The sequence below is a fragment of the Azolla caroliniana genome, unplaced genomic scaffold (genome assembly GCF_043228905.1).
Source record: "Azolla caroliniana isolate FFs.n. ecotype wild unplaced genomic scaffold, voAzoCaro1.0.p SCAF_34, whole genome shotgun sequence".
NCBI classification, from domain to species: domain Eukaryota; kingdom Viridiplantae; phylum Streptophyta; class Polypodiopsida; order Salviniales; family Salviniaceae; genus Azolla; species Azolla caroliniana.
Window position 1 is genome coordinate 1 of NW_028230469.1, and position 10461 is coordinate 10461.

The 10461-nt window shown below is 37.3% G+C and overlaps 1 protein-coding gene across 1 annotated transcript; it reads right to left on the reverse strand.

Annotated features, from left to right (window-relative positions):
• Positions 1 to 1466: 1466 nt before the first annotated feature.
• LOC147849533 (aluminum-activated malate transporter 14-like) lies at positions 1467 to 5414 on the reverse strand. Its single transcript, XM_087337392.1, has 6 exons — positions 5251 to 5414; positions 4065 to 4205; positions 3519 to 3791; positions 3292 to 3431; positions 2831 to 2974; positions 1467 to 2443 (listed from the first exon to the last, which is right to left on the reverse strand). Exons 1-6 carry the CDS (start codon positions 5348 to 5350, stop codon positions 1862 to 1864), a joined length of 1380 nt encoding a protein of 459 aa, XP_087193518.1. The 5' UTR covers positions 5351 to 5414; the 3' UTR covers positions 1467 to 1861.
• Positions 5415 to 10461: the final 5047 nt, after the last annotated feature.

Genomic DNA, 10461 nt, shown 5'->3' on the forward strand with positions numbered 1-10461 from the left:
ATGAATGAATGGATGGCCTTCTTATGGCTGCTCTTGTCCGTTCCCCTCCTTCCTTCCTTCCTTCCTTCCTTCCTTCATCCCTCATCATTCCATGGCTGTCTCCAAATGAAACAGTGAAGAAAATCTATCCTCCGGCTAGGGTAGGGCAGGGCATTAGATATATACACACACGCACATAGAGACAGAGAAAAAAACATTACAAAAGACTGACGATAGAGACTGGCTAGCTAAGCTTCCATTGGAATTTGGAAGCATTCCCACACATCATACACATATACTATATTTTCTTCTCTCTTCCAAAGAAAAAGAGCATACACCTCATGCATACATTCATTCATGCATACATACATACATACATACATATGCATACATAGCATATATCAATCCCCTCCAACTCCATCCCCCCTTTCTTTGGTTCTTGTTGGAGATTTGCTTCCCAAGCTTTATTTATATCAGCGCCCGAGTTTTAGCAAGCCGCACCGTGACCATAACCAATTTGTTTTGTCTTATTACACCAGAAGTCTCTCATTTCATAATACCTACCCATCTACATCGCGTCTTTGTTATTTGTTGCTCCATCTACACCGTGTATGTGACATGAGGATATACAAAAACAAAACAAAATAATGTAGGGTTGTCCGATAGGTAGCCTTGCCTTTCACATCTACAGACAAAGGAAGAAACAAAAAAAAAATCTCTTTACTTCACTTACAACTCATGTCACCATTTTTTGCAAAAAAAATCGTCTACGGTGAAACGGATATGACTTCCTTTCGTGATTGGTTAACAAACTGTGTAAAGAAATGAGAAAATTTTGTCAAAACATGTAATGCAATGTGTGAAAGAGTAATCCACTTATTGCTTGTGAGTCGTGAGTGTGAGATGCTATGGAAGGTTGTAGATGAGGACAACTTTCCATGTGGAAAGGTTAAAAAGCCATGAATATTCCACTTGTGGAGTGTGAGGAGGGTCCAGGGACACCATGTCAAAAACATCATGATAACATAGCATAACAGAAACGCCAGGTAATTAATATATTGATGGACTCTAAGTCAAAAACATCAATGATAACATAGCATTACATAATGTCATGTACATTGTAACGTATGGCTTAAGAAATAAAATAATAGAATGAGCTAGAGAGAGGAATCTTTTATCTACAAATTAGTTTTGAGTTTCCACAATCAATAATAGGAAGACATGTTTGAAATATCTATATTTCTTTTTAATAAGCAATTTTTAACTAGTTTTTATAGAAAGGCATCATAAACTATATTGCTTCATCCTCACCAACACATCTCAGCAACGTTAGGATAGTGTCTCTAATAAGTACTAAAATCTCAAGCCCAACTACTTACGTGTAGCTCAGTACAACATATAGGATGCAAACAACAAGTAGTGAGTTGTTTTGTTTGACAATGATTAAAATGTGAGTTGTTTCTTGAGGATAAGGAGACATGTACTATTATAAACAAGTTTATATTGTAAAGCACGATATGATAGGAGATTCAAACCTAATCTATGGTAAAGGAGTGAACAACATTTAATGTAGATACAACAAAACATTCGGGAACAATCTAAAACCAATCCATTTTCAACCATATTGATAGATATATCCATCCCTATGCACCTTGCTCAACCTATCAAAATGAGTATTGAATTTCTTGAGCATCCCCATGCCACAATGGTCATGGATTTCTCAAGGATCTATATAGAAGTTTGGTTCACATGACTACATAAAATAGTTTCTTGTCTTCTTGTTGGTTGGAGCTTTAAGGGGGATATTGGAATTTGTCTACCTATTGTATTGCATCTATCTTTGCACAACCAACTGAGGTGGATAAAATCAATGTCAAGTTCATCACTCTCCAGTGGAAGAAGATGGTGTATGACGATGTTCAGCAATGTCCACATTATCAGAAACATGTACACGATGAGGATGTACACAAATCTTAATCGATACACTGCTTGCATTGTCCAACTCGTCGATGCCATTGTCATTCAGTGAGAACTCATAGAATCCAGCTTGCTCTTGGAACTCTATGACTGCATCAAGGAGACGGTCAAGCCTCGCCACGACCTCAATGAGCAAAGTCATGACACCTGCCACAGAGAGGGTCTCTGCAAATGCAATGCTTTCGTGGAGTTCGTTAGTATATTGTGTAATAGTGGGATTGACATCAATACCATAGTTAGATTGAAGATTATGTTGATTGCAAATGACATCGGGGATAACATATACGAGGTCATGCAGAGACATGTTTTTGATAAAGATGTTCTTGAGGTCATGGACCATGTAGCAGACGGGGCGAAGGAGGCTATGTTTGGGTTGAGTTTTGTATCCATGGTGGAGATCATAGGCTATTTGTCGCAGAACCCTCGCTACCTCTTCGCCTAACCGCATGCCGCACCTTGCAAACACCTTTTTTAGCGATGCGGGTGCCTACTAGTCAAATCAATCAATCACTATGAACCGTTGTTTCATGAATCATCGACTTTATAAACTTTAGAACCAATAAAACGTAAATCCTTTAACTTCAAAAGAATGTGATATGCATACTTTCATGATGTGGAATTGGTGATAAACTGTGATAATATCATGTTAGCTCAACATAGAAAATAAAATTGCAAAACGTTTATTTTTTTAATTCAGATTGAATCTAGAGGGAAGAATTTTAAACCTCGAAACCATTGGTTAGCGCAAAGGGTTTCAATATATGGTTAGGTCGCATCATTAACCTCAATAAAGGAGCTAAACTGATCATTTGCTCGTCTTTAATGTGGTTTGAAGTGACACAACAAATAATAAGTTGATTATGTTCTTACAAACCTGAATTTCAGAAAGAACACAACTGTGCAATGCCGATAGAGTGTAAGCACAATGGCGCAATACTGCTCCCACATCTACCAATTTTTTCCAAGGATAATTACAACCAAATCGTCCACGTCTTGGTTCCCAACTCGCAGACATTGCCTAATCATCATCATAATTAGTATTTCACAATTACGCAATGCAAGAGAAAACTTAAACGTATTTTTTCAAACTTATATGGTACTTTACATGCATTAAGTAACATGAATGAATATGGCTTATGAAAACGAGCATTTCTACATGTTTAAACAATGTGACCAAGAATCCCAAATCATACTCAATGTGGATCTATAATTGTGTATAACTAGATGATAAGAAATTAGAACCAGAAGCACTTTGCATAATGTCAAGAATGTTATGATATTACGGGAGTTATACGAATAAAAACAATACCTTAGTGACCATAATAAACAACTCACAAGAGATTCTTGTGTTTGCTTTGAAATAAGAACGCCCCTATATCCTTTATAAATTTTATCGTCATAGGGTTGGCCCTTGCTGATTTTTGATGAAATGCGAGATAATTGATGCACACCTTGGAAGTACTCTTTTACACACTCTGCAAAAAGCCAATATTACACTTTTAACAAAATTTCAAGGATGGAAAGTTCTACTTTATTATAAATTTTGGTAAAAAAACAATGACCTTCAAGTGAGTCGGCCATGCTTTCGAAGTTTTGAATAATCAATTTATGTAAGTCGTCTCCAGCCCAAATGGGAAAAACAAATATGCTCACAACGAGACATATCATGACTCCTATTGTGATGGTCACTATTCTCTCCAAGACAAGATCAATATTGTTGGATACTCGGTATCCAGTTATTACAACTAGGCAAAAAGTTAACAAGAACATCACTACACCATAGTCATACTTAGCTTTGATTGTTGGATTTGTGTGTGTATATGTGGCAAGCATACCTGCAAAAATATGTTTTGTGATGTTTATGCGTGGACTCTCCCTCTAAAATGGCTTCAACAAGTATTCTTACTTTGCTAAAGTTCTAGAATGGTAAGGCCTAGAATGACAAAATGGTTTTCTTTACAGAAACTAATTCACAAGTTTCACGCATTATTTTGCAATCAAGAAATCCACAAATTTGACACAAATAACGAAATGTGTAGATGAAATTAGCTTGAGATTATGGTAAGAATTTCATTAATTGATTTGGAACACATAATGTGTGCACATACCCACGAAGAATATTGAACACCCCACAACATAAGGCTCTATTTTGGGTCCTACAAAGTTAGCAAAATAGTCAATCATCAATCCAAGTGAAGCTGCCATGATGGTACCTAGCCCTCTGTTCAACCCTTTGCTTAAGGTCGCACCTACACAATACATTATCAATTGAGAAATCAAGGTGGCCTCAAGTAAGTATGAACATACTAAGATTTGTTGGTAAAATATCGTGGCATTCTCTCCAGGTTACATTCAAACACATACATGTTTGACGAGCCCCATCACTCTATAAACAATCTCTAAGAATCATAGTTTAGAGTAAATACATATAAATGGTCATGAAAACAATGCTAGCAACAAAACATGGGAATTGTCTAGAAGAAAAATAAGTACATCTAAATGTTAATTACAATAATAAAGCAACATCTTGACTATATTTTAATGTTCGTAGAAAGCCAAAAACATGGACAAACAAGATTGTCTCATCTCCTTGTGGGGCAGAGGAAACTTCCACACAACTGGAAGGTTGTCCAAAGGTCGTGGGTTCGATGTTCGATTGGGAATTGTCTAACTAGTTGGTATGTTTAGAGAAGGTAATGAGTTAAAACACATATATTTATGTACCATACCTCAAATATTTTAACCCCTACAATTGACCTAGTGAAATACAAGATACTCATGAACTCCTAGAATTGATTGAGCGAAATAGTGGATAAATTTGAACCTTTACAATTGATCTATTGAAATTATGGATAGATTTGAACCCTTGAAAATTCATCTAGTGAAACATAAGAACCTCACTTATGCATTGTATAGCCCTTACTCTTAGTGAAATACTTGAAGCTAACTCGGTGCATTCAATCGCCTCTACATTCTTACTTTGGTGGAATTAGTGGGAATATGTGAACCTACAGAAGTGATCCATCATTCATCTAGTGAATTTGATGGGATTTGATCCCTCCCCAATATGTACTTCCAACATTCATACGGTGAAATGGGTACAATATTGCATTCATCTAGAGAAATGGGTGGAATTTGAAACCATGCAATCCTATATGCCCCCCCCCTCTTTCCCCCCTTCTCTAATATTGAATTTACATGTATGTTTATATACATAGTGATTGGAAGCATAGAAAAGGAAGTTATATACATAGTGATTAGAAGCATAGAAAAGGAATTAGGTATTCAAGCTACCAATGGTGAACTCGAAGACGACAACAATGGTGAGAATTGCCCATAGGGCATTGTTACCGATCCTTTCGGAAACCTCCCGAAGCAAAACACTCAAAGACATCAACACGAGCGCCAACGCCACCTTCACCGAATACGCCACCCTCTGCCACTCCACTTCCCCTCTCCCACAATACAATAATATGCTCGCACCACCACGACATTGCCGCCTCTCCCCATTCTCATCTTCCTCTGTTTCACCCTTCATCATGTATCGATCTTCTGCATTCCACTTGTTGTTTCTTCTGTGTGCTCTTTTTAAGTTCTGATTAATATATAAGAGTGGCCAAATCTCTCACTCGCTCTCTGCGTCAGCTACCAATGAAGTGCGCCAAAAAAACCAATTTAAATTGAACGTTAAATCTTCTTCTATTTAAAACCCTTAAGCTTCCCTAAAATTGGCGTCTCTGTGACCACGAGCAAAATCCAAGGAATAAATGCTTGTTGACTAGAAAAAAACCAACAATTCTCAGGGAGTGCTTGTCCTTATTAGAGAATCGGAGCCAATTTGCCCCTTTTTATTGTCATTGATGATGCCTCCAAACATTCTCTCCCCCCCCCCCCCCCCCCCCCAATCCGTCACTTGTATTAGTATGTCACACTTTTGTCCCTTTGGTATATTAGGCTTTAAAACATTAAATTCTCTCCTTATTCCTAGCGTTAAATGGGACGCATCTATGTATAATTTGGTTGATTAAACTATTGGCTTATGGGCGGCCCGGTAGAAATAGGTTATGCATTGATGGAGAAATGGCCTATCAACGAACTAAGTTTATCAATGCATACATGTATCCCTTTCTCTTGTGATTATTTTGCCTTGATGGAATACAAAGGGAGACCACGACTAGATGCATGTGACATTCTTTATTAGCATTTCTTGCGTGTTGTTGATTATGTTATATCAAGTGGGAGATCATTAATGAACATATCTATCAAGACCCACTTCAGATTTCTGCCTTGGAACATATGTTAACAAATATATTTATCATGCACATTCAATTTTTACTCGAGCAGCGTGTTAATATATTCGAAATGTAGATTATTTGTGTTTCTTTTATGTGCCTAAGTTTGAGGATGTTAATGGATATTCTATATGTTATTTTTGTGAGATTCATTAGCCAACACAAGTTTGACCTGAATGGATGTGATGGAATAATAGATAAGTTCCAAATGTACATCATGTTTTGATTCATAAACATGGACATGGATGGGTGGCATGTTGTGGTTTGTGTTAGAAGGACATAATAAAAGATTTGTGTCATACTTTATGTTTATTGTATTTGCAATATTGAATATGATATTGGCTTTCTATTGCTCATTATGAACATCTTATGCTTGGTTGTTTATTTGAATGTGGTCAAATGTATTTTTTTTAAAATTAAAAAGATACCACGTTAGTATTAAGCATTGCCCTAAGGGCTATACATGTAATTATTCATATTTTTTAAACCAAGGTTAAGTTCTATTGGTGTTATATTATTGACTAGACAACTTGTTGAAAAACAACTTGATTTGCACACAAGGAGAATCAACGTAAAAGAGTTTGAAGACATATGGTCCAATATTGAAACATTGGATATGAAAAGTAACTTTGTTTATGGTGTTGAGTGTTCTTTCCACAAACAATTGTTAAGGTGTTATTTTGGGTACATCGTACAACTCATTGCGGTTGCCTAGATTGGGCTAGTTGTTGCAAATTTATATATGTCATGCACTTATGTAATTGCGATGAATTCCTTTACCCTCCACAAACTTCTACACATAAGATTTTACAAGTGAGTCATAAAATCACATCCAGGCTCTTTCAGATTCCATATAATCCACAAAAATGTGTACCACTCAAAACATATAATGATGATGATTATATGGTTAAATTTTAAATTTGTTAATGACATGTAAATGTGTAATGGCAATACGTAATAATGACTTCAAGTTTTTCAACTCTTTTTTCTTAATAATGACTTATTGTAGGTGAAACAATTTTTCTTTTTATAAAAAGAAAAATTCCCATTTTCTACCATTGGGTTATTGAAAGCAAAAATTTCTAATTTTTTTTCTAGGTAGTTGTGTTAGTAAACCTTCACGTAGTTATCTCCGCGAACAAATTCTGAATTAATTAAATTGATACACTTTATCTACAAATTTGGCATACAACATGTCATAGAGTTGTAAGTCAATGCACATGCAACATCATCTTCAAGAGTTCAATACATGTTCTTAATGCTACAAAGCACTAACGGTTACACCATGATATTGATAATTTAAACATGTGGAATGCCAATAATTATATGACAACGTCTAAAGGAGTAGTTTTTGGGGAGCATCTAAGATATATTTTATGATACAAAGGCACCATAAAGTTGGTGCTTTTGCATTGAACTATATAATATGTTGGCTTGTAAATCATATGAGAGACTTTTAGGGTTCCCAAAAAAATATCTAGCTTATGCTATACTTTAGATGGTATAAAGATGACAATGCAATGTTTTGAAATAGTAAGGTTTGCGTTCAAGCTCAAGCAATGGGTTTAATGTCTTTATCATTATGAAAAAACCTCATAATTTTACTTTGAGAACATGCATACTAATAGTTCCACCTAAAGATTAGCTTTATTGTCATCTCCACAACAATAGTGAAAGTGAGAACATTGTCATTTAAATAATACTAACAAATTTAAATAAAAAACGAACTTACGTAAAGTACTTTAGTTTGAGATCATCCATCCACACTAATAATTTGTTCTTGAAAACGAGGCTTCACAAAATTGAGATCATTTGACTTTTTAGTCTGCGACATAGGGAGTGAAAATCATAACAAACAAGATTATGAACAAGAAAAGGACTTAGTAATTCTTGTTAAATTTTGAAAAGGTTTATGATAGAGTGAATTGGGACTTTTTAGAAGAGGCGATGAGAAGATTAGGGTTTCCAGAAGCTTGGATTATTGCAGTGCCAACTTTGTATAGATTAGCTTATAGTTTTATCTTAGTAGCAGGAGGTAGAGGACGAAGGTTTCAAATGTCACGATATGTTCGCCAAGGGTGTCCGTTAGCCCCTTTCTTATTTCTTATTGTTACAGAGGTATTTTCAACATTTTTAAATTCAGCAGGTGCTGGGATCCAAGGGCTGGTCGCACCGATCTCTAACAAGATGATTTTAGATGTGGAGTTTGCAGATCATACAACATTATACATGCGCGTTGAAGAAGGTAATTTGTATAAAGCACAAGCTGCATTGGAAACATTTTGTGTTGCCTTTGGTGCAAAAGTTAATTGGTGTAAATCAGTGGGTTTTTGGGTTTCAATGCGGCCATTGCCATCATGGAGACCATTTGAGTTTTTTCGTTGGATTCAAGAAGTTCATTATTTAGGATGTCAGGTTGGTATAAATATGCATAATGAGCGATTGTTAGCTCCTCTAATGTTATCACTTAGGAAAAAATTGCTGATTTGGGACACTACAGAGTTGTCTTTAGCAGGCAGAGTAATGATAGCTAATCGGGTTCTCCTTTCATCGATGTGGTATATTGCATCTACATGTTTGTTCTCTAGATCTTGTTTGTTACAAATTCAACGATTGGTTCGAAACTTTATTTGGATCGGACGAAGTAATAATGATGCTTGTGTGAAGGTAGCTTGGTCGACACTTACGATGCAATTTTTTGATGGTGGTTTAGGGTTGGTGGACCCAGACAACCAATGTAAGGCTCTTTTGGCAAAATTTGTTGTTATGGCTATGTTGCCTGCTCAAGGTATATGGTCAGAGTTGCGTTTAAACCGATTGCTTGATATTAAATCGTCTACGGGGGGTTTTGGAAACCATCTCTAAGATGGGCATGCTTGTCAAATTTTAAGACGAGACCAATACATGGTCCGATAGATGGTTGTTGAGAATCAAGCTCAACTTGGTCTAGTGTGTGAACTCACCTTGGGGGTGAATAGACACTCCAACAGTCAAAAGTCACCATTATGTCACCACTTTGTATTCTAGCATTTAGTATGAGTCATAGAATCATATTCTATAACACATAATTTATGAGCTTTCACATTCCCCATGCTCCATGAGTCTTGTAGTTAATGAAGAGAGAGGGTGACTATATAAAGCACCCTCCTCCCACCTTGTATGTTGTCGAGTCTTTCTCCTTTGTTAATATACTTTAACTTGCGTATTCTCTGTGTCTTACTCCTTGTCTCTCTCACACACACACACACTCTCTCTCTCATACACACACACAACTCATATTTATTCCGTTGCACAAAATCCATCTCTTGATTCTTTACATGGTATCAGAGCAACTTGGTAGCTCGATCTAGCCCATCCGCGTGCGCTGTGTCCTACGCCGATGAACAAGAACCGACTCATCGCTATCGTAGCTTCGCTACATAGCTCGCATTCGAAGAGAGAAGAAGAAGAAGAAGAAGAAGAAGAAGAAGAAGAAGAAGAAGAAGAAGAAGAAGAAGAAGAATCGACATAATGAATACTCAAATGGTGAGCACTCTCCCTACCGAGAAGTTGGATCGAAACAACTTCGCATCTTGGGAGTACAAGATGTACCAATACCTTGTCGGACAAGGCTGTTGGGACATGTCCATCACGACATACACCTTGAAGATCAAGGAGCTTTGCGACTCGCTTGGCTCAATAAGCGTAAATATCGATGATGATGAGATGGTGCAAATATGCCTCGACGGCCTCACACCACGGTTCGGCGCGATGCGAACTGCCGTTCTAGCAAGGGAGAAATCTCCCTTCTTCTTCGAGCTCCAATCAATGCTATTGGTCGAAGAAAACCACATGCGTACAAGGAACAATGAGTCGGAAGGCCACATGCTCTACACGCACTCAAACGGAGGAAGAGGATGTGGATGAGCGAGAGGCCGATTCAGCCAAGGATAAGGCAGACGAGGTCTGACCTACGACAACAACTTCCAATTTCGGCCGCAAAACGGAAGCCAACAAGGAACCTTCGCAAGAAGGGGGAGCTTCCACTCTAGCCCGAGCCGTCAAAACGCAACCGAATGCGGATATTCCGGAAAGCTCGGCCACCACGAAGAAGAGTGCCGAAAGAAGATGCGCGAATCGGCTTCCACAAGCCGACAACTCACGAATTACGCACACAATTCCGACTACGAAGAGTATAGCGGAATGTACAAGCACAACTCCAACTACGAAGATC